The sequence below is a fragment of the Grampus griseus genome (assembly GCF_964374135.1).
Source record: "Grampus griseus genome assembly, chromosome: 16".
NCBI classification, from domain to species: domain Eukaryota; kingdom Metazoa; phylum Chordata; class Mammalia; order Artiodactyla; family Delphinidae; genus Grampus; species Grampus griseus.
This window is the reverse complement of record NC_139010.1, coordinates 70,836,399-70,861,093: the sequence shown is the minus strand read 5'-3', so window position 1 is coordinate 70,861,093 and position 24,695 is coordinate 70,836,399. Positions and strand designations below refer to the sequence as shown.

Sequence of the window (24,695 nt, the reverse complement as noted above, 5' to 3'; positions counted from 1 at the left end):
CCATGAGCCATGACCGCTGAGCCTGCGCTCCGCAACGGGAGAGGCCACAACAGTGAGAGGCCCGCGTACCGCAAAAAAAAAAAAAAAAAAAAAGAGTTTCTGTTATGCATAGTGTTTTACAGCTTCCTTTTTTTTTAACTCCATCTACTTTGGACATCTCTCCATGTCAGCACACAAATCTACCTCCTTCGTTTCAACGGTATGTACTATTCCATATTGACCATACCGTAATCAATGTAACCAGTTTCTCATTAATGTCCACATAGGCTATTTTCAGTTTTATTGTTACAAAAATGCGGTAGAGGATGAATATATATTCTTCAGGGGATAGACATACACTCACAGGCACATTCTTTTGCAAGTTTATTTGTAGAATAAAATCTTAGACATGAAATTGCTGCATATAAAGGTTATGTAAATACCCACTGACCAGAGGTCACCAGAAGCACACCTGTAGTCAATAAAAAAAAAAGTCAAGTGTACTTAACGAACCACAGCAAGGGAGAAAAGGAGAAAAATTGTGAGTTATGTCTGGATGACATTTAGAGGAACTTTTTATAGGATTTGGGCTTGTGCTGGGTACTGTTAGGGAAGTTTTTCTAGGAGAGAGAATTCAAGTTAGGCTAGAAATGTCATTCTTAGTACAGGAGCAGCAGTCACAGATGTGGTCACAAAAGGGGCGTGTGTAATCATTTTGTGTACCGAGAGGCCTTGTCTGCACATTTCTTTATTCCGTGAGTGTTTTTTATGATCAGTTGGGGACATCATGAGCAATGTGCCAACAGTGCTTTCTTTCACTTTCTCAGGTACGTTGATTTTACAGAAATTGCTTTACAGAAAGGTTGTACCAATTTACAGGCAGACCTCGGAGATACTGCCTATGCGGCGGGATCAGTTCTAGACCACCACAATAAAGCAAATACAGCAATAAAATGAGTCACATGAATTTTTTTTGGTTCCCCAGTGCATATGGAAGTTATATTTACATCATTCTGTAGTCTGTTAAGTGTGCAAAACATGATGTGTAAAAAAGCAATGTACATACCTGAATTAGAAAGTACCTTATTGCTGAAAAATGCTAACCATCATCTGAGCCTTCAGCGAGACTTAGCAGGAATATCAAAGATCATTGATCACAGATCACCATAACAAACACAATAATAATAAAAAAATTTGGGAAATTGGGAGAATTACGAAAATGACACAGAGACACAAAGTGAGCAAATGTTTTTGAAAAGATGGCGCCAGTAGACTTGATTGAGGTAAGGTTGCCACAAACCTTCAATTCGCATTATATTTGAAGCACAATAAAGTGAAACACGATAAAATGGGGTACGCCTGTACATTCTTCTGGGTTCTCTTAAATATTCCATTTCCCTAACGACTATGTTTTTAATAATCAGAATAAGGGCAATTGTAACAATAGCAAATGTTTATAGAGCTCTAAGTCCTTTATTTCATTGATTCCTCATCAGAGAACTTGAGACAGGCACTAATAGCATCCTGGCTTTCATATGAGGAAACCAAGACTTAGAAAAGGCGAGAACCAACCTGGGTCACGTGACTAGCCAACATGAGCTGGGGTTCAGAACCAGGTCGTCTCATTGCAGGGTCCACACTCGCTACCATGGAGAAACACTTTCTCCTCTATCTGCTTCACAGGAGCCTGTCAGGGAGAATTGAAGGCTAAGGAATTAAAAGCCATTGAATTGATGATCACAAATGTTTGAGAGTCTGGTTTAGGCTGATAAGGAAGTAGAGTCCTGTTTACAAAAATGAGACTTAACGGGCAGCCTTCCAAGAGTCCCATACCTAGTGTTAGAGAGGCATCCAGCATGATATGCTCAGCTACTCACATGTGCCCTCAATTAATAAAGGCCGATGAGAGCTTTCTTAAAATCACAGCCAAGACACTATAATTAAATATTCTCTGGGCCAGCTGGAGCTCAGAGGGTAGTTACATCACCCCCAAGGAAATAAACTGATGAAGGACGTCCATGCCCTTGGACCCACGGAGGTTTATGACGTTCCCATCCTGTGTGAGGATGGGGCCTGCGAGTCCGCCGGCGCAGGTTTCGTGCAGGGAGAGAACGCGGAATGAAATTGTGCTTGAGTAAATATTTATTGAGTGTGTGATGGGTACACACTGGGGTTCAGAGCAGGCCTGCGTGCTTGGATTTAGCAAAACAAACGTGGAGTAACCACTGGTGGCTGCTTTTTTTCCAGATTGTGCTGGCTGTGGACGAGATATCAAGAACGGGCAGGCGCTCCTGGCCCTGGAAAAGCAGTGGCACTTGGGTTGCTTTAAATGCAAGTCCTGCGGCAAAGTCCTCACCGGGGAGTACATCAGCAAGTAAGACTGGGGCCTGGGACGTGGATCATTTCAGCGGGGATGGGGCCGTGTTGGGCCCCTCTGTAGGCCCTGCTCTCCGGGACTCCACCCCATCCCATCAGACATAATGAAAGACATTCACATCCCAAAATCAATATGAACTTTTTGCCATAAAACTTTTGAAGAGAATTTTATTCTTCTGTTGTTGCCTACTATAAGTTTAATGAAATATTCATCATTGCCTAATGTAACAATTAATGAAGCTGACATAAGGATAGGCTGTATGTTGTAACCAATTAAGCATTTAGTAATTTCGCTAATTTTTTTTCCTATTTGGAACTAGTAAACCTTTACCCTCCTTCCAGGTCTCAGACATATTTGTAGACACCCCCCTCCCAAAAAAAAACACTCAGGGTCTAGGCACAGAGCCCATTAGGACCACCAGGGAACAGGTTCATTAGAGTCAGATGCTGGTATAGATAATAGAGCAGGTGAAGTTTTTGTTTTTGTTTAATGTAACCTGCAAAAACTAGTTACAGTGGTTACCTTTCAAATTAAGGAGGAGGGACTTCCTCGGTGGTCCAGTGGTTAAGACTCCACACTTCTACTGCAGTGGGCGCGGGGTTTGATCCCTGGTCAGGGAATTAAGATTCCACATGCCGTGCAACCAGGCCAAAAAAAAAAAAAAATTAAGGAGGGAAGAATGAGCATGGAGCAGGGGGAGGGTCCACTGGCAGTGAGGGAAAATTTTCCCCCATCCACTTTAAAAAATGGTCTCCAACCAGCACCTATTCAGAACAATTTTAATGAATTTAACTCCTGAATATAGTGAAACAAACAAAAGAAGTAGCTTAGGCCCCACCCCCTAGAAATCCAATTCTGCAGGTCTGGGGTGAAGCAAACACCAGTATTAGAAAGGGAGAAACTGCACAGGTGATTCTGATGCACAGCCCAAGTAAGAAGAGAGAAATGCTCGGCCTTTGACACTGACGGCTGTGCGGCGCTAGGTAACTGGGCTGTCTGAAGTGGCACGTTTTAACTCTTCCACGTGATGGCACATAGAACATGGTATTCTTCACTGTGTCCCGAGGGACATGAAGGAGGTTGCAGGAGGCTGAGTGAGAGGCCCTGGACCCCTAGGGCCCCTGAGGGCTAAGGGGATGGCGTCTCCATGCTGTTGGGACGCATATGAGTCAGTGAGCTGGTGGGGGTTGAGGAAGAGGGACCCTGGGACCACAGCTGAAGCCCATCTGGCCTGGTGCCGCGAGAGAGAGCGACTCCAGGTTTTCGCTAGTTAGGTCTGAGGCAGTCCAGGAATCGGCAGCCGTAACCATTTGGCTGTTACTTCCACGCGGCTTGGAGAACCTCAGCGTTCTCTCCGGATCGCTTGGTTTTGTGGGCTTTGACCCTGTCTGACCAGGTCTCCAGACATGTGAGTGCTGGGTGGGAGAGAAACAGCTTCTGCTACCGTTCTGTGCAGGAGGGCGGAGAGAAATGGGGTCTGGGTGTCCTTCCCGCCCTCGGCCTTCTCGGGAGCTGACGCTCTCTGTCCTGCAGGGATGGCGCTCCGTACTGCGAAAAGGACTACCAGGCTCTCTTCGGGGTAAAATGCGAAGCCTGCCGCCAGTTTGTCACTGGCAAGGTCCTGGAGGTAAGTGACAGATGGGCTTCCCTCGCAGCCACCGTCGTCTTCCGCGAGGCCCTGGAAAATACACGGGGGCCTCTTTTTCCATTGTTTCCCATCTTTTTCTCACATGTGGAGGAAAGAGTAGTTGTAGATGACGAGTCGCTTAGAGAACTACTGTGTGGTACTGTCTTCTCAGGCAGTGCCTACTGAGTGCTCGTGTGGAAATTGGAAGGATGGGGAATTTGAGGGAGCAAAAGAATGAAAAAGAGTCTGTTAGGAATTATGTAGTAGGAAAGGTTATATTAAACTGTTCTTTTGTTTAGAAGTTAGAAAAGAGGAAATGAAGAGCGTGCTAGAGCCGTGTGTGGGGGTGGTACACCTGTGCGTATGTGTGCCCGCATGTCCGTGTGTGCGTGTACACGTGTGCGCTCTTGTGTGTATACGTGGGAGTGTACAGACTCACGGAGCAGAGGCTCCAAATTGAAGCTAAGAGAAGAAAGAGTCATTAGAGGTGAGGGCGTAGACTTCCCCACCCTTAGAAAACCACATCCTGTGTGACCCAGAACGCCCTGTGGTCCAGGCTGAGCCGAAGCCTGTCAAGTTCAGGTGTGACTGCCTCGCACCAGGGAGCTTGGTTCCTGCTTTCTCAGCAGCCGCCCCACCAGCTTCTGCCTCTGGGCTGAGCCGAGCTCCTCCTGGGCCGGGGCCACCTGTGGACATGAGGTCAGAGGTCAGAGAGTCACTGCCTGGCTTCTCATAGGCCTGTGGGGTGTTAACACACTCCCATGGAAAAAGCAGAGATTGGCTCACACCCATCCCGCGTCTCAGGGCGGAGAATGTGCACTGAGCACTGAGTCAGGATGCCTGGTGGAGTCCTTGGAAGGTAGCTGAACAACTTGTCACATGGCTTCAGCAGACACCAGGGCACTGAATCCACTTCACCTCATTCAAACTTCCCAACAGGCTATGTTTCAGGGACCCAGGACTGAATCGGAGATTCCCCCAAGTTGTCACTGGGCAGCTTCTGTGGGATTTCACCAAGTTCAGGGTAGCCTTCCTAATCCCACAGCAAGCTCTGCAATGCCTTCCTGTCCGTGAAGTGCAGAGGGGGGCTGACGTTGGCTCTGTGCTGAGATCTAGTCCAGCTAATTGGATTTGGGAGATAAGGAAGTGCGTGTTGTCTATGCAGTTGCCTCTGACTCAGGGGAAGGGTGTTTCAGGAAGAAGGAACAGTGGTTGCCTCTGACTCAGGGGAAGGGTGTTTCAGGAAGAAGGAACAGCAATGGCAGAGGCTCAGAGGCAAGCACAAGCACAGCATACCGAAGAAACAAAGTCATTTGGGCAGGAGCACAGCTGAGAGAGATGATGCTGGAGGAATGGGAGGGGCCCGAGCATGAGGACCTCGAAAGTCACATTCAGGAGTTTGGCTTTATCCTAAGAGTGGTGCGAAGCGTTGAAGTGATTGTGGCTAGAGTGTCATGTGGCTGGATCAGACTGTTGTGTGAAGAATAGGTGGGTGTCCTCAAATGCATGCGTGTGCCCCCATGTTCACGGCAGCTCTGCTCCCACCAGGCAGAAGGGAAAACAGCCCACGAGTCCATGAATGGATGGATAAACACAATGTAGTATATATAGACAATGGGATATCATTCAGCCTTTAAAAGGAAGGAGTTCTGACACAGGCTACAACGTGCATGAACCTTGAAAACATTATGCCAAGTGGTAGAAGCCGGTCATGAACGACCACACACACTGTATGCTTCCATTTAGATGAAATATCCAGAGGAGATCGATCCATAGGGAGAGGAAGCAGATTGGTGGTTGCCCGGAGTTGGGGGTAGGGACGGGGGACAGGGAGTGTCTGCTTATTGGTACCCCCTTGGGGCGATGAAAATGTTTTGGAACTAGATAGAGATGGTGGTTGCACAACCTTGTGAACGTCCTAAACGTCACGGAATTGTTCCCTTTAAAATGGTTAATTTTATGTTATGTGAATTTCACCTCAATTTTAAAAAGAAACGGTGGAGGGCTTCCCTGGTGGCGCAGTGGTTGGGAGTCTGCCTGCCGATGCAGGGGACACCGTTTCGTGCCCCGGTCCGGGAAGATCCCACATGCCGCGGAGCGGCTGTGTCCGTGAGCCATGGCCGCTGAGCCTGTGCGTCGGGAGCCTGTGCTCCGCAACGGGAGAGGCCACAGCAGTGAGAGGCCTGCGTACTGCAAAAAAAAAAAAAAAAAGAAATGGTGGAGACAGGGAGGCCAGTTTGGAGAGCTTTGGACACCAAACAGTGGTGGCACTAGCTGGAGTGACACCTGAGAAGTAGATGCCCACCACCACACACACAGCTGGGGGGCAAGGAGGAGTTTTCATGGCCTTTCCAATAAGGCTTTTATTGGCAGCCCAAGGATACTTCAAGGCTGGGTTTGGGGCCCAGGGTGATGCACATCCCTAGGAAAGCTATTGGAGAAGATGCGTGTGACCCATCCAGGGGGTGGCTTAAAGTCCAGCCGTCTCATCCCAAGACACAAAGTACAGTAGTCCTCGCCTGTCCTCTGAATGTGCCCCTCGTCCCTCCACAGAGCGAGGAGCCCTGAGTGGGGCCTTACAGCATTTCCTTGGCTTCCCAAGTTTGATCTGCTGCACAGGTCTGAAATAAACCCATAGAGTTGGGAACAATTAGGAAATTTCATCTTAAAACAAGATGGAATGTAGACTTACTGTGACGAACCATGTGTAAAAATACCGAATCACTATATTGTACTAAAACTAATAGAATATTGTATGTCGATTCTAATTCAATAATAAACAAATAACTAAAACACCAGAACTTATTTCCAAGATGTTTAGCTATAGCAAGAGAGGCGGGAAGACAGTGAACGCAGCCCCCAGCTTGAGCACCGCATTTGTAGACAGCGTGGATGGAAGCAGCTGTCTCCTCAGGCCACATGTGGGACTGTGATCCCCCAAAAGAGTTGGGGAGGCAGAAGGGCTGGTGAGGGTGTTGATCATCTTCAGATTTAGTTCAACAGCTGTAGGAAGGAATCTCTACAGTAGAACTAGACGCAAGAGCATGCTGTTTTGAGGACACATCTGCTTACTCTGGTTTCTCCCTGGAGACCCGAGTATTCCAGCGTTTGCAGGGGCTGCGAGGGCCCCTCACCCCATTGGCTTCAGGCCTCCATGAGGGCCATGGATGAGGACGAAGCCTGGGACGCTTTCCACACAGACCCGCCGAGGTGGGGCTTCTGGGAGCAGGTTGCAGTGGGGTTCCGGGCAGATTCAAGACCCACCCAGTGGGTGTGCCATCCCCCTCAGATGGGTGTGTGATCTAGAAAAATGTCCTGTACGGTGAGCAGCTGACATGTGACAGCTCGTGAGTCAACCTGGCTGGGTTCCCAGCACAAAACTCTGCCCTCCTCCCTCTGCCTTTTATTCTCTGACCCACTGTAGGTAAAGCATGATGATTCTGGATTTGTTGTAAATACTGTAATCCTTGCTTTTGGGGGTTTGGTTTTTTTTTTTCTGTTTTTAAAATTATGGTAAAATCCACATAACATAAAATGTACCATCTTAACCATTTTTAAGCGTATAGTTCAGAGTATTACATAGATTCCTAACGTTGTGCAACCGTCACCACCATCCATCTCCATAACGCTTTATGACTTTGAAATCTGTTCTTATTAAACAGTGACTCCCCGTTCCCCTCTCCCCACAGTCCTTGGCGGTGGCCACTCTACTTTCTGTCTCTATGAATTTGACTACTCTGAGTATCTCATATAGGTGGAATCATACAGTATTTGTGTTTTCCACCGATGGGCTTATTTCACTTAGTATAATGTCCTTGAGGTTCATCCGTGTTGCAGCATGTGACAGTATTTCCTTCCTTTTTCAGGCTGAATAATATTCCATTGTATGGATGTACCACAGTTTGCCTATCCATTCTGTGATCTTTGATTTTTTGTGGTTGTGTTTCTGATTGATTTTATCCATAGAGATTATAAATGTATTATTAGTTCCCTGTGTCTTCTGTAACAGTGGTGGCTTAAAACCGCAGAAACTTATTGTCTCACAGTTCTGGAGGCCAGAAGTCCCAAACTGAGGTGCTGGCAGGGGCTGTGCTCCCTCCAAAGGCTAGGGGAGGATCCTTCCCTGCCTCTTCCAGCTCCTAGTGGCTGTGGCTACATAACCCTCATCCCTGTCTCCATCTCCACAGAGCCTTCCCCTCTGTGTCCTCTCCTCTCTGTGTCAAACCTCCCTCTGCCTTTCTTTTAGAAGGTCACTTGTCATTGGATTTGAGGTCCCCCTGGATCATTCAGGATGATTCCCTCCTCTCAAGATCCTTAGCTTAATTACATCTGTAAAGACCCTTTTTCCAAACATTCACAGGTTCCAGAGATTTGATGTGGATATATCTTTGGGGGGGCCACCAGTCCAGTAAACCTGGGAAATTATGCAAGTGTCATCCTGGTGAAGGCCGGAGCTCTGGTGTGGTTTTAATTGAACTCTTGCTGAGCATCGGAGGTGTCCTAAGGCCACTTCTCTGGGTGTGGTTTTACCTGAGATACCACCAGACACTGGAGGGAGCTTTGAGAAGGAGAAGGGTCCCAGACAATGGTCAAGAAGCTCCAGGCTCAGCTACGTCACTGATTCCTGAGTAATTTTGAACAGATCATTTAGCCTCTTTGAGACTATCTTCATTTCACAGGTAAAAAGGAGTGGCATGTAACCTCTGAAACTCTACCCTGTTCTAAACTTCTCTCTCCGTTATTCCTTAATATCATAAACTCTACCCATTACATTGGCTTGAGGGAGTGGGGAGGAGAGCTTCATGTGTTTTAGTGAAAAGGGCTCCAGGGGATGGGAAATCGGGGATTTACTCTTGGATCTGGAACTCACAGCTTGTGACCTTGGGCAACTCACTCAATTTCTTTGAGCCTCAGTTTTTTCTTTAAATACAAGCATTAAAAATATATATGTAAATCCAAGACTTGGACCACTTGACTCCTAAAGTTACTTTGGTTCTAAGGATCTGAGTTCTGTAATTCTCATGTCTTAGACCTAAGGGGTCAGAGCCAGCAGTTCTTTTTTTTCTGGAGAGATTTTCTGGAAACTGGCCTATAACACTCAGCATATGGCCTACACTCGGATTGTAGTTTTATTTGTCATTAGCTTGCTTTCAGTTTTTTGGGTTTTTTTTTGCGGTACGCGGGCCTCTCACTGCTGTGGCCTCTCCCGTTGCGGAGCACAGGCTCCGGACGCGCAGGCCCAGCAGCCATGGCTCACGGGCCCAGCCGCTCCACGGCATGTGGGATCTTCCCAGACCAGGGCACGAACCCGTGTCCCCTGCATTGGCAGGCAGACTCTCAACCACTGCGCCGTCAGGGAAGCCCCAGTTTTGTTTTTGAGAGATCTTGCTATAAGTGGCACATATTTTAGAGCTTATGCTAATTAACCTAGAAATTCAGGAGCATTCTGAAGATGTTTACAACCTCCCTCCTAACTAAGAAGTCCAGAAGCAGATTCGTGTGAGATACTGGAGTTTGCCAGTAGCCTTCTATCTCCATCTCCACCTCTAAACTCTTCTCGGAAGCAGCCTTCCTGCTCCTGGTACTTACTTCCCTTCCCTCCCCCTACCCTGCTCCCTTCTGCTTTAGCAGCTTAGTGGTAACAGGACATGACGTGAGACTTCAGACTTAGGTCACAGATGTCAGTACATGCTGGGGACATCCCTTTGGTATGAATTTCCTTCCGTCTTTGGTGGATGGTCCCAGGAGATCTCTGACTCCAACAAACTTCCTTTCCTGGGTTCAGGTTGTTACCTTCCAACTTTCCCAAGAAAGAGAGCAACAATAAAATAGCTGCAAAATGAATGCAGTACAGAAAAAAAAAAAAAGCCAATGTCAAACTAGACACAGAAGTCTGGAGGGTAAAGGAAAAGGGCCCGTCCCATGTCGGCCCCCTTCCCTGTCCTGGTCTGTCCCATCTGCAGACCGAGGCTGGACTTGACTTCTCTTAGTCTGTTCTCTTGCACAACTCCCTTTCCCCAGGGAGCTCAGTGTTCACAGAGCACTCCCGGATTCCTTCAAGACCAGGGCTCTCTACCAAACGTAAAATAGAGAGCTAGTGGGAAGCAGCCGCATAGCACAGGGAGATCAGCTCGGTGCCTTGTGACCACCTAGAGGGGTGGGATAGGGAGGGTGGGAGGGAGGGAGACGCAAGAGGGAAGAGATGTGGGAACATATGTATATGTATAACTGATTCACTTTGTTATAAAGCAGAAACTAACACACCATTTGTAAAGTAATTATACTCCAATAAAGATGTAAAAAAAAATAATAACATGAGTATAAAAGTTGAAGAAACAAGCAAACAAAAAAGACCAGGGCTCTTAGGGTTGGCTGGCTCTGCAGACAGTGCCGCCCTCAGCAGGCACCTGGCCGGCTGTGTGCCCAGCCTCCTGTGTGCTCTGGCCCCAGAGACAAAGGCCCGTGGTGTGTCTGCATTCCTCCCAGCGGAGGGCGGGGCTGCTAGTCTTTCCCTGGCCTTCCTCAGGTCGCCACACCCAGGAAATCAATCCTCCTGTCTTTCCAGAAGGGCTGGTAGCCCACGTCTTTCTGTGGTGGGGTGTTTACTGTGCCACTTGTGCTCTCCTGGGAAGAATGTATGACAGGGTCTGTTATAATTTGAATGCCTCGCGATGTAAGAGAGAGACCCTCAAATGTGGCCCAGGGCCAATCCTCCAGCCTCCTTAGTGCCATTCCATTCATTACCTATGGCAACACTGTCCTGTCTTTATCTATTAACTTGGAAGCCTTGGATGAAAAGACAGGACTTAGACTGGCTTTAGACCCCTCCTGCTCTACCCCTGCAGTGTAGGAAATGGAATCACAACATGAGTCAGCAAATCCTTTCCCTTGATTCTCCGAGGGATTAAAACCGATGGCTTTGTTTTGTTTTACCTTGTTTTGTTTTTACTTTTTGATTACAACTCCTTTTCCATAAAGCCCAAGGACAAATGTTTATGATGTTCCTGTGAAACTAATTCATGTTATAAATTAGAGGCCCTTGTCCCCTTCCTTCCTTTTGCTGTAGGTATTTTAAGCGTGTTCTGCTGTAACAGCCACAAGCAATGAGTAGATCTTGTTCTGGGCTAAACTGTTACCTAGTGAGAGGGAACATAGGCTGTCCCAGGGCACTTGCATGGCAGATAATCTTTCTGTCACCATTGAAGATGTAATTTGCAAAGACAGACTGAATGGTGAAGTCCCCCGTTTCTTGTTCTGTGTATGTCATATAAATGCAAGCAAGACTAATAAGCTGTGTTCGTGCAGAAAAATAATTTCATTCTCACTGCACTCCCAGGAATTCATGCCTCCTTCCACTTAATTGTGGACCCAAATATATTTGAGGATGAGGGAAAGGAGAAGAATCAAGTAATATTTGAAGTCTTGGTTGAGATGGTCTCTGCCCCAGTGGACAGTGAACCACCACAATAGCCTGCTTTTGTATGATATATTTAACATTTACAAAGGATCTCATAAATATTTGATCCTCACAACAGGCCTGTAAAGTGATGAAAGCAGTTACTACTGACCTCCACCTACAGATGAGCACCAGAGACCTGGGGGCTGATTGGTAACAGAACCCAATTAGAAGCCAGGTCTCTCAGTCCTCAGAAGATAGGAACACACACGTACACACATGCTGCTTCGTGATCTATCTGGCAATAATCATTGCAGAAAACAAGTAATTGATTTGCCTCCCAAAATAACTTACAGAAGGACCAAAATTTACCATTCCTGGTGAAATGGGGAAAGTACCTCCTTAGTGGCCCTGTTATATCTATTTTCAGGACAGTAAACATTTGCTGCTTGTTTGGGTTCCTTTTTACCCATGTAAAATGTCTCCGAAGGTCAGGGACCCTGCTCCTAGAGTCTGTTGTATTTCCACACCGTCATGCCTCATTCTCCCTTGTCTCCTTTACTCAGCTGGAGGCTCTACAGGGGCACCTGGCATGGCCCGTGGAGAATACTGTGGATGGATGGTGCCGTCTCGAGTGAGGGAGCATGCTTTCTTCACCGAGCTCTGGTCTAGGACTCCCCAAAGCTCAGTGGAGAGTCAAGAAGAGCCTGGGAGGCAGTTCCAATATAGGGACACCGGTCACCTTTCCTCATTTAAAATACAGCTTAACGATAAACTGCAAAAATGGCCTCATCTTAAATATGAGTTAAGCAAGATGTGCGCTATCCATACAATGGAATATTATTCAGCAGTAAAAAGGAGTAAGTCCCTGATACCTGCTACAGCATGGATGAACCTTGAATATATTATGCTAAGTGAAAGAAGCTAGTCACAAAAGACCACCTATTATATGATTCCTACAATAGGCAAATCTGTAGAGACAGAAAGTCTATTGGTGGTTTCCAGTGTCTGTGGGGGTGAGGGAAATGACTGTTAATGGGTATGGAGTTTCTTTTGGGGGTGATGAAATGTTCTTGAATTAGATAGTGGTGATGGTTGCACAAGTCTGTGAATATACTAAAAACTACTGAATGGTACCCTTTTTTTAGAAGGGTGAATTTTATGGCATGTGGATTATATCTCAGTGGTGTTGGTTGCAACGTCTTATTTGCAAAGAATAACTTAGTGCTAATATTTGTCCCCTCCATCATGAATAGATCAGGAATTGGCCCAGTAGAGCATAAGAAGCACATTGACATGATAAATGATTGGAGGAAAATCTATCTGATTCACCCAAAATTATCCACTTTGTCCTACATTAATGGTAAGAGGAAGTGTGTTGCCAGGGTAGCAGAAGACTGTTCACAGGCAGCAAAGATTCGATATTTATTTTTAAAAAGCACCCATTTCTGCCAGCACAGACGGAAGGGCTTTCTTCTCTGGAAATGACATTCTGAAAAGACTTTGTATTTTAAGTTAAAAAAGATGTTTTGTTTTTCAGTGTTATTCTACTTCAGAGAGCTTAGCTTCTTGCTGGTGCAATGTGGCAGTGGGGTGACAGCTGAACCAAGTGGGGTAATGTGACTCTTCCAGAGAAATTAGCAAGAAGTACTGAGCATGTGCTTATGACCCAGCACTGGGGGCCACAGAAGAAGGTGTGAGACTTAGGACTTCTTCTCAGGTAGATGAGGCGTGCATTTCTAAAAGTAATAGGGTGTCCGAGTCCAAAATTACACCCCCTGTAGTGTCCCAGGGACGCCCAGAGCTCATGAGTACCCGCAGCTGCTGCAGCATCTTCAGTCCGAGGGTGATTCTCAGTGATGGTATTGAACTTTGGGAGTAGCTAGGACCCAACAGCTGAGAGGCAGCCTGCGAAGACACGTGACCAACAAGTACAGAGAAGGGATGGGTCTCTGGTCTGGCCACTGTTCTGAGCACAGAAGTGATGACCCCTCAGAGTTGTCCTTTCTCCTCTCCTGGACCCAACACTATGTGAGCCTCAGAAGGCTCATGTGTCTGCATTCTCATGGACCTAAAGCGTCCATCCTTTCCCTTCCTCCTGTTCCCCACGTGCTCCCATCCCTGGCTCTGTTCATGTCTCCTTCACCACTATAACCCGAAAAGGGACGATTATACCCCTTATTCTAAGGGATCGATTCCAAGGTGCCTCACCTGCCCTGCAGAGGTGACCTTCACTGAAGTTCAAGGTAATTGTCATGACCATTTCTTGGTGGAGCAGTAAAAGAGTTCAATCTTTGACTGTATCTCAGTACACAAAAGATAACTGGGGCTGCACAGTTGTGTGAGGGCCAAGTGAGATGCACACACAATAAATGCCCTGGGGTTGAAAAGATTCTTGTCAATTCTTAGAAGTCAGCTTTGGATCTTGAGAAATGGGTAGGTACAGGCAGGTGAGAGTGAGAAATTTGTCTCCATTTGCCCTTGTGACTGACGTCTTAGGTCACTTTTTTCCAACTTTGTCTGTTTCTTTGGTTTTCATTTGACTGTTTGGTTTAATTGCGTGCTTATAATGTGCTGTTTTCCACTTTAAATCATTTTTGTAAGTAGGTTGTAAACTTTAAAAATTAAGAAAAATATATTTTCCATTGCTGACTAGCATAATTTTAATTTAATTATGAGGTTAATTGGCTTTTGTGGGTTCACCTGGATCCATTTCTCCATCTGAAAGGTCATGCATATTAGAAAACGCCCGCCACCCTCTTGGATCTGCCCATCTGGTGGATGGTGAGAGAGGCAAAGGGCTCTCTACACCCAGATCCAGCCTTTCTCCTTAAATCTGGGCTGTACCTCCAGTGGGCATTAGGGCAGCCCTTTGGTCTCAAGAAATCTTCTCTAGATTCTGGGTTCCTGACAGCTGAGACAAAAGGTGGTGTCCGAGCTACCTCGGCTGTATTTTGGCCTTATGTTTTTGTCCACTTAGCCCCTTGTAGCAAGTGTTCAACTTGGGGGTAGACGTTGAAACGTGGCACCATCCGCAGGTCACCAGGACAACTTCTATTCTGGGCACAACTTTCTCTAGGTGAGGATGTGAAATTTTCCACGAGGCCCAGGAGATGATGACTGCTCCAGGGGAGATGGGCGCATTTGGTCCCCTTGGCCTCAGGCAGCGATGCTGCCCTGCTACCTATCCTACTAGGAACAGGCTTCCTCCTCTTTTGTTTTCCACCTGAACATGCTTGCTTCCTGCACCTCATGGCTTCCCACCTTGTGAGGGATGTAATGCCAATTCCAGCAGATGGACCTGCCTAGAGTTTGCCAGGAGGAGTGACGGTCAGGGCTGGTACTCGTCCAGCCCAGAGAAAATGAACTGCTTCAGTAATCCCTTTCCCTAAAGGACACTTTGGAGTGGCCTTGCAAATGATAACTGTTTATAAACCATCTATTTTCATGGCCCTGCAGCAAACCTCAAAGCTGCAGGCAGGCATCTTGGAAACATAGACAGAATCAGGAATTTTGGAGCTTGAAGTGGCCTTAGGTAAGGTGGGAGAGGCAAGAGTGGTTACTAGAAAGAACTGACACAGCCAGACACACCAGGATTTGATTATAGTACCTACACTTAGAGCTGAGCAATGGGTAGCAAGTTGCTTAAACTCTAAGCCTCAGCAGCCTCATTTGTAAAATATGGATAATCTTTACCTTTTAAAGGCTTAAATCGGATTATAAATGAGTCATCTGGGACAGTGCCTGACATACGATGCTTCAAGAATGTTTTTTCCATTTTCTTCCTTTATAAATGAAGAAAAAGATTTTGTAAAAGCCCAGTACATTGAATGAGCTCATAACTTCCTATCTGAATGAAGGAGGCAGGCTCACCCCCACCGACTTACTCTCTGATGTAGTTAAATATGTGATTATTTCAGATGCACAAGTTAATAGTCATCAACACGTACAAAGCACGTTGATGCTTTCTTTTGAAATTTTCTTAAATCGCTTAACTTTAGACATCCACATGCGCCTAAATTCGATCTATCATTGTTCCAGCAAGTATTTTCTCTTACAATACTTTTTACAAGGCATCTAGCAGCTGCTAAATAAAGATTTGTTGACGAATGATTGTTTTTCCCATTATGAATTTTTGTCATGGCCTTCACATACTCTTTGGGCATAAATTCCTCACCACCCTACTTACTAATTACTGGTTCCTTTCCCTCACGTGGGAAATAAATGCCCACGTGTCTTTTTCCTGTCTGTTATCACATCCACCTGAGTGTGGTCTGTTAAGTATAAACTCCTGGAGGATTTGTGCTTTCTGTTTCATTGTTCTGTATAATGCCCAGCACATTTGCCCAGATGCGGCGTTTCTCAGTATCTAGGATGATGATGAAGAGGCCTCTTAGCTTCTACGGACTGTGAGAGCTCCAATATCAGCTCCTTGATATAGACTGAGTCCCTTTGGAACAGATGTTAACCACCTGCCCCTTTGATTAGTAACATCTTTATTTACATACCTTACAGTTCACCCTGGTTAACTGTGTGATTTAAGAATCCTTAGTAAATTTACAGAGTTGTGCAACCATCATCCCAATCCAATTTTAGAACATTTCCATCACCTCAAACAGATCCCTAAGCCCATCCTTTGATTCTTTATTCTTCACTTTCTTTCCCATAATCACATGCACATGAATGTAGAGAAGGCAGGTCAACAGGAAAGGCATCTCGTTATTGCTCAGTAAGGGCTGCCCAACTAGAATGGTTTCTTGAAACTCTTGACTCTGTCTGGTGGTGATTTGGGGCTCTTTTCATTTGGAAATATGCTTGGCCAATTTAAAGATGAACCATCCTCTTTCTCTCCATCCTAGAAGATATAGAGGTAATACAGAAATAAAATCTGAAAGAGGAGCTGATAACTCCAAATATGGGAGAGTAGAAGAGGATGATTAAGTCTGGGGGGCAGTGATCCCAGATCTTATGCTCCTGTGCCTGGGAGCATGGTTGAATTTCCCTTTTTCCTTTGTAAGGAGGGACACTTTCACTCCTCTGCAAACAGTGGACTGCCTACTAATGTCCCAAACAAGAGGCAAAGTTCTAGGATCCCCTGGATATCTCATTTAAAGTATAGATTACCAGACCTCACCCAGAGATTCTAGGGGTCCAGGCTGGGGCCAGGAATCTGCATGTTAACATGCCACCCTGCTCTGGGTGATTCTGGTAGGGCCAGGGGGCTACAGATCACACTTAGAGAAACTGTCCCTAAAAGGGTGTGGTGAAAGCACATTCATGGGGGCTTTCGACTCCTTGGAAGGATAATGCACTAGAAGTTTCGCTAACCCCCTGTAATTATTATAATGTGCAATTCAGTGGCTTCCTCTCCATTTTAGAAGCACTGTTCTATTGCTAAAATCCTTACATGTCTTCAGCAGTGTTTGGGATTGCTTCCAAACCAACCTAGAGAGATTACACACACACACACAAAGGTCTTTTTATGTATTAGCTGATCTTTACGAGCAAATAATCTCCATGAAAAATTTCCCTAAATCACTTTAGTCTTGTTAAAAATGACAGGAGTCAACAGAATCTTGCCCTAGTTCTAAGGGAGGGCTACAGAAAAGGGGCTGTGCTAGCACCGCGGTAGAAGGTTTCCGGCTCCGTCTGTTCATAAACACGCAGAGCCTGTGGCTTTGCCTTCTGTGGTGGCTTCATCTGGCATTTCTGCAGGACAGTTTAGTGGACAGTGAGGTAAGGTGTGTAAAGTGCCTGGAATGTAGGTAACTAGTAATTTTTTTACTGCAGTAAAAGGACACAATACAAAATGTACCAACAGTGTGAAACACGGAAGCTTCATAAGTGACGTTTGGGGGGGATCCCATTTATCTCAATACAAACATTCTGAAATGTGAAAATTCTGAACAACGAGTGGAAACCAAAATCAAGTTGCACTGTGTTTTATTACACCTACAGAAAGGATGCCATAAAGTGTGTCTCCAATGCAGTGACTTAGGAGAGGAGGCTATTTGATCTCTATGCTCAGTCGTGTACCTTTCCATCATCCCAAATCGAAGAAAGAAATTAAAAAGCACAAGACACTTGTTTCAACGCAAGCCTCTGCCCCCGGGGACAATCGCTGTCAGATTAATGGTTCAGACAAGCGTGGGTGAATGTGAAGAAATGGTACTTTCCCCACCTGCAGTTAAAAAAAAAAAAAGAAAACATACCCCCCTCCTTTTTCAGAAACATGGACTGGCCCGTTAGTGGTTGCTGGTGTGTTTAACTAGTAAATGCAGTGGGGAGAGGGAGGGTGGGAACGCCTGCCCCAGTCTGTTCTTTTTTCCGGTGTGTGTCTCTGGAGAGACGTGCATTTCGTTAGCCTTGCTTCAGAGAGGAGCCCGCTCGCGTGCCCCAGGCGGGCGGGGAGCCCCGGTCTGTCGGGCTGAGGTCTGGCGTTTCCAAGCGTCTTTGCCGTGTTGTGAGTTTGAAGTCCAGAGTTCCCTGCTCAGCAAAACCAGGCACCGAAGCAGAAGAAAAGGAGCCCTGGATTAAGGTAAAGCGATGTTGCTGGAGGTGTCCTTGGCTTTGCAGAGCAGACGTGAAATTCCCCGCTTCCTTGGCGACATTGGAGACCCCCAGGGTCCTCCAGATGTGGTATGCTGGATCCTGGCGACAGAAGCCACTTGCTTTGGCCTGAAGGACATTTAAACTTTTTGCTTTTCTTATGATACAAATGAACTACGGAGGTTTTTTTCCATGCATCTAGTAGCAAAGAGCAGGAAAGGCAAGTTATTTGACTGAGAGTAATAGTTTATTGACCTTTTAAAGAGTGTGTTTTTTCAGACTGCTACCCCCAAGATTGAAAGGAGAGTGTGGTTTCCAGATTGTTTTGTTTTGTTTTGTGTGTGGTTGTAAAGCTCTGCGGAATTTATGTTTGAGATGAAAGAACTTAATCGTATTTAGGGGGTCTGGTGGTAAAAGGGGCGAGGGGAATTGACTCAATTGATCTGTTACTATAGATGTGAGGATTTTTCCTTTAAGAAGTTTCCCATGAATGAATATGGGGAAGCAAAACATTTGTGTATTATTCATATTGTCTTACAGCTACAGGTTGAAAGAGCCTGACTGTGCCCTCTCTCTACCATCTTTGGGCAGGAAAAGTAAGAAATCTAGAGATTCTTGCCTTTCTAATGCAAACAGGTTTTCTGAAAACCTAGTTATTAATCAAACCATGCTCCAAAGTTTATTTTTGAGAAAAAATTTTAAAGCATGCTGTGCTAGCACTGAAGAAGGAATGAGACAAGAAAAAGCATCTCAACCATGAAAGAAATAGATTTATGATTTGGGAAAGGTTAAAAAAAAAAAAAAGTGAGCAGGTGTGGGGTTGCCATAGCAGCTCCATCTATCCCTTCACTGGGACTGGGGATTTAAAAGAAAATTGAGCCTGTTTTCTCTGAGACAGTCTCAGGAGGTATGTTAAGAGGATGTGAAGTTATTTAGATTATCCAAACAGGTTCTGACAAGTAAGTGAAAATAACTAATTAAAATATTGTTGCCATTCTATAATGGATCAAAAGGCTTGTTGAGTCATGATGTACTTACAGAAAAGGTGAATTTGCCACAGCTCCTTGATATAAATTACTTTTTTTTTTTTTGCGGTACGTGGGCCTCTCACTGTTGTGGCCTCTCCCGTTGCGCAGCATAGGCTCCGGACGCGCAGGCTCAGCGGCCATGGCTCACGGGCCCAGCCGCTCCGCGGCACATGCGATCTTCCCGGACCGGGGCACGAACCCGCGTCCCCTGCATCGGCAGGCGGACTCTCAACCACTGCGCCACCAGGGAAGCCCGACATAAATTACTTTTGAGAAGGGTTTTTAAGACTAAATGTGAGGCCTGGCTCAGCCTCTTTGAAATAAGCTTTCAATGCACGTTTCAACCTCATGTTTTCAAGTGGGTTCCTTCTGCATTTTCATGTGTCAGTGAGTTTAACCCCTGCACCTGTGGCTTATCCAACTGGGTCAGGGGCTATCATATCATGACAACAGAGGTCTGCAGGTTTTTCCCTCCAACTAAATAATAGCTAATTTAAAAGGACGGGAAAGTCCAAAATACTCAGGACTTAACACCCCAAGTGTGTAGAGGGATGATCATGGTTTTGCCTCCTGTAGACCAGGTTTCTCAGCCTCAGCACGACTGGCATTTTGGATGGGGTGATTCTTTGCTGTGGGGAACTGTCCTGTGTTTAGCAGCATCCCTGGTACCCACCCACTAGATGACAGTAGCAATTCCCTCCCCAACTCAACAACTAAAAACATCTCCAGCCATTGCCAAATGTTCCCTGCAGGGCAAAATCAGTCCCCAGTTCAGAACCACTCCTATTAAGTAACCACTTTTGAGACCTACTGGGAGGGCTGGGTCGGGGAGGCAAGACCCCAAGGGAGAGTGTTTATCAAAAGAGCAGGAACGGGACAAATATTTTGCCCTGAGCATTTTGGTCTTTGCTTTGTTTTCTTTTTGTTTGAAATCACATCCTGGGCTGGGTCGTGGAGCAGGGGTTAAGCACTCTTCTCCATATACATTCTTCTGCCCCTGGCCTCTCCCCTCCTGGTCCTTTGTGGGCCTTATTTGTTGCAGTGCCTAATCAAACTTCTCTGAAAGGAATCCTATCTTAAGTGCATCCCAGAAATGCACTATTTTTTTTTTAAAAAGCATCTCGTATTATAGCACGTTTTATAAGGTGTAAAAAATAGGTGTGCCTTGTGTGTAAATCTGGGCACACCTATTTGGTTTTTCTTCTGGAACCTGTAGCTAAGTGCTTCCATTTCTTTTTTCCTTTCCCCCTCTGTACCAGTAAGTCTCAGACTTTCTGATTGAGAGTTGGGTCTCATTTTGTCAATGAAATAAAATAGTCACAGCCTTTTTCCAATTCACAGATAACAAAAAAGTCAATGGCTGGAACTTTTTCCGTTTAAAAGTTTTCTTACACCTTTAGCATATGCTGTTGTGTGTTTGCTCTCAGAGGTTAACAGATTACAAAATGAAATCGTAACAAATTCTGGAACAAAACATTGGAAATAGCCAATTTTGCTTAGTTCTACTTAACTTTTCTTGGTGGACCTATGTTCTAATTATAGCTTTAAATTTTATAAGTATACATTCATAATCTTATTAAACAACGATCTGATATACAAACTATATGTATTACATGTTCTTGGCATTTCTCCAAGAACATGATATGTGCTGAACACCATGGTATGTTGCAAGGAGTGGCCACAGGCTGCTCTGGGGAGGAAACCCTCCTCAGACCCAGCTCGGGTAGGGGTGGTGCCTGACATTGGCTGAGCATATCAGGAAACACCTCTAATTGTTGGAGTCATTCTTGGTGATGGGTTGGAATGGCCCGTGGTGTTTTCTGTGATTCATTACAAAGCACATCTTCCGTTTACCTCTACTTGGAGGTACCTATGTATCCGACACCTTGTGCTCTCTTAGAAGCATTTCCTCATTTGAAAACCCACTCCCTCGTTTACTAGATCTAAGATCTATGAATGCAGAAAACATAAGTATTTTAGGTCCATTTTATCACCAGGATGTAGCACAGTGACTACGGATGCTGGCTGCTCAGTAGTTGATGAATAAACAAGTGGATGTCAGTGATTCCCATACAAAGACCACCCGGGAGCTTGGTCTGCAAGAAGTTCGCATGTCTACCACCTGTGTCCTGTCCACATAGTCTATTCTGTGTATTTTTTTCAAAAGGACAAATCCATTCCCCATCCAAGCAGCCTTTAATGTTTGAAAGACTACCAGGGAAATCTTTTAAGGATATAGGAATAGTGGTTCTGTGGGTTGTAAAATTTAGAGGGGAGAGCTTTATAAATTTTTCTTCCTGAGGTCCAGATATTAAACTTATGCTCTTATATTTAAAGCCCCACGTGCTAAAGCTGCCTTGTGGCTTCAGTGAGAAGAACATGCCAAGCCTAGGACTTGACCTAAAGGCAATGTATTCCCATCCTCTTTGTTTTTAAGAAAATTATCCAGTCCAATGAACTTGTAGATCACAAATGAAAAAATATGCCTTATAGATTCTTATGTATTAGGGTATGAAGTCTTCGAGAATTGGGAGTGTCTACTGGGAAGTCAGAACAGTGCTGCTTAAAAGAGCCTACATTTCGGGCTTCCCTGGTGGCGCAGTGGTTGAGAGTCCACCCGCCGATGCAGGGGACACGGGTTCGTGCCCCGGTCCAGGAAGATACCACATGCCGCGGAATGGCTGGGGCCGTGAGCCATGGCCGCTGAGCCTGCGCATCCGGAGCCTGTGCTCCGCAACGGGAGAGGCCACAACAGTGAGAGGCCCGCGTACCACAAAAAAAAAAGAGCCCACATTTCTTGAATCAGGTATCAGGACATGGGGTGTCCAGATGAGGCAGATGACTTGAAATGGGGACTTCCCTGGAATATGCAGGATGTAAAGATGTAGTAGTGGTATGTAAAGGAGCCCAAGATGGCCTTAATGCTGTGATTCAAAGACTGTCCCTTGCTCCGTTTTCTAAAGCAGAGTCCCTGGTATGAGTCTATATGGGCAAGAATGAGTCTAACTGGTGCCTTAAGCTGCCCAGGCTTAAACTGTGACCTTGCAGGGAGGGGGCCCTAATAAAAGAGGAAACAAACCCCACTGCTTTTCCTGTTCACCAAGCCTGGAATGTCTTTGGCAAATACGTGTCTGTGTCCTCCTCAGCATTGCTGGTTCACATTGAGGGCGTTTTTTTGCTCATAAACATTAGATGAAGCAGGAATGCTTGCTTACACTTAAGGCGGCTTTTATCTTACCCTCCTGCTAAATAATAATAGTGTTAGTTTGTCTTGGGGCTCTGCAGCTGGCTCCTTGCATCCGCGCTTATATCCGTATACCTTGTCCAAATAAACATACTTGAAAAGATAGAGAAATGTGTTTTGAACAGTTCAGAACATCCTCTAACAGAGTTTTAGCCCAGCTTTCTGCTTTGTTTTGGCAGCTTGTTTAGGATGCAAAGTGTATCTTGTTCTGGCAACAGATTAAAGAAGGTGTTGGTTCTTACATAACAAAGTTTAGGGCCTAAGGACTGGGGTGGGGGGTGCTGGCGAGTGCAGATTTCCAGTCTTCCTTTGTGGGGTTTTTTTTGTGGTACGCGGGCCTCTCACCGCTGTGGCCTCTCCCGTTGCGGAGCACAGGCTCTGGACGCACAGGTTCAGCAGCCATGGCTCACGGGCCCAGCTGCTCCACGGCATGTGGGATCTTCCTGGACCGGGACACGAACCCTTGTCCCCTGCATCGGCAGGCGGACTCCCAACCACTGCGCCACCAGAGAAGCCCTCCTTTGTGGTTTTTAAAGAGTTTTAAAGCATAAGGAAAAAATGATGTACCTTTTTTTTTTAATATATATACATTTATTTATTTTATTTTTGGCTGCGTTGGGTCTTCATTGCTGCGCGTGGGCTTCCTCTAGTTGCAGTGAACGGGGGCTACTCTTCGTTACAGTGCGCGGGCTTCTCATTGCGGTGGCTTCTCTTGTTGCAAAGCACGGGCTCTAGACACGCAGGCTTCAGTAGTTGTGGCGCACGGGCTTAGTTGCTCCGCGGCACGTGGGATCTTCCCAGACCCGTACCAGGGCTCGAACCCATGTCCCCTGCATTGGCAGGCGGATTCTTAACCACTGCGCCACCAGGGAAACCCCTGTGGGTTTTTTTGTTTTGACTTTTAACCTCAGAACTGTAAAAACCTATTGAAAAACCTTACCTTGGCTTAGCCAGCCCTCTGCAATTAAGCTCCTGCCCTGCCCCCCCAAGGCACCTACATCTCTCCCTTCGATTCACTCCAGCCTACTGGCCCTCTTTCTGTCTCTCAAGCACTCTCTCGCCGTCTTGGGGTCTTTGTACTCGCTGTTCCCTCTGCCTGGAACATTCTTCCCCCAGGTCATCTTCTGTCCCCTGGCCCTGTTTTATTCTCTTCTTGGCACTTTTTTTCCACAATATGAAATTCTTCCGTGTTTGTATACACATCATTGTCTGTCACCTGTTGCTAGAATGTAAACTTCATGACAGGTGCTGCCATGTTCCCAGCACCTAAAACAGGATCTGCAAATGAATGTATTTACAAAACAGAAACAGACTCACAGACGTAGAAAACAAACTTATAGTTACCAAAAGGGAAAGGGTGGGGGAGGGATACATTAGGAGCTTGGGATTAACAGACACACACTACTTTATATAAAACAGGTAAACAACAAGGTCCTACTATATAGCACAGCGAACTACATTCAATATCCTGTAGTAACCTATAATCCTATAATGGAAAAGAATCTGAAAAAGAATAGGTATATGTAACTGAATTACTTTGCTGTACACCAGAAACTAACACAACATTGTAAATCCACTGTACTTCAATACAATAAAATAAAATAGTGTCTGATGGAAGGTAGGTAGGTGTTCAATAAATGGATGGTGGATGGTAGATGGAGGAATGAATGGGGAGGGAGGGAAGGAGGCGGGGGGTGCTATCTGCCTAGTAACCTCCTGCTCCCCTTTAAATCTAACCAAGCGCTCCCCTTCTGTGGTGCCCCCCTCCACAGTGGTCTTGGGTGGTTTTCTCCCCCATGCCCACCTCACTGGGCACATCACACCAACAGTGCCACCTGTTGTAGTCCCTTGTTTTGGAGTCAGCCACACCTCTTCAGGGTAAGCATCGGGACAGGAATATCTAATAAAGGGTGATTATGGCTGTAGTTATTATTAGTTCTTACTGCACTTTATAACCCTATCTCATTAATGTCCTTTCACCCATGTGCATTACTCTGTATTACTTTCACCTTTGTTTTGCAAATAAGGAAACTGAGGCTCAGAGCAGCTGCCCAGATGATTACTGGCAGGGCCTGGATTTGAATCCATGATGTCTGTCTCCAAAGCCCATATTCCACAGCATTTGTCTCCTCTTCATCAGGTTGATGAGAATTGGTCCGCCATCAGCTTTTGCCAAATGAATGAAACCTAAGAACTCACCTCACCTCCTCCCTCTCTTCCTTATTATTTGAGCTTATAAGCATTATTTATAATATAAACATTATTTATAATATTATTTGCAATATTATATAAATAGTGTAAAGATGAGCTTATTAGCTCATCTCTAACTAGCTGGTGTATCTTAAGTCACTTTTTTTAAACTGTCAGGGCTTAATTGATTATTTAAACTCTCATTTTTCTCATGTAAGCAAATCCATTAGTTAAAAAGTTCAGCTATTGTTGAGTCATGCATAAGAACTTTAACCGAGCTGGTTCCTGGGCAGCCCTAGGGACCA

At 45.6% G+C, this 24,695-nt stretch overlaps 1 protein-coding gene across 7 annotated transcripts in view; it reads left to right on the top strand.

Annotated features, from left to right (window-relative positions):
• Positions 1-24,695, top strand: part of ABLIM1 (actin binding LIM protein 1) — a 318,363-nt gene that overhangs the window by 215,222 nt on the left and 78,446 nt on the right. For all 7 annotated transcript variants that reach the window (XM_082674206.1, XM_082674204.1, XM_082674202.1 and 4 more), the window contains exons 5-6: positions 2,227-2,353; positions 3,890-3,983. In XM_082674206.1, the coding sequence (XP_082530332.1) occupies positions 2,227-2,353; positions 3,890-3,983 (221 nt within the window). The remainder of the gene's footprint in view (positions 1-2,226; positions 2,354-3,889; positions 3,984-24,695) is intronic.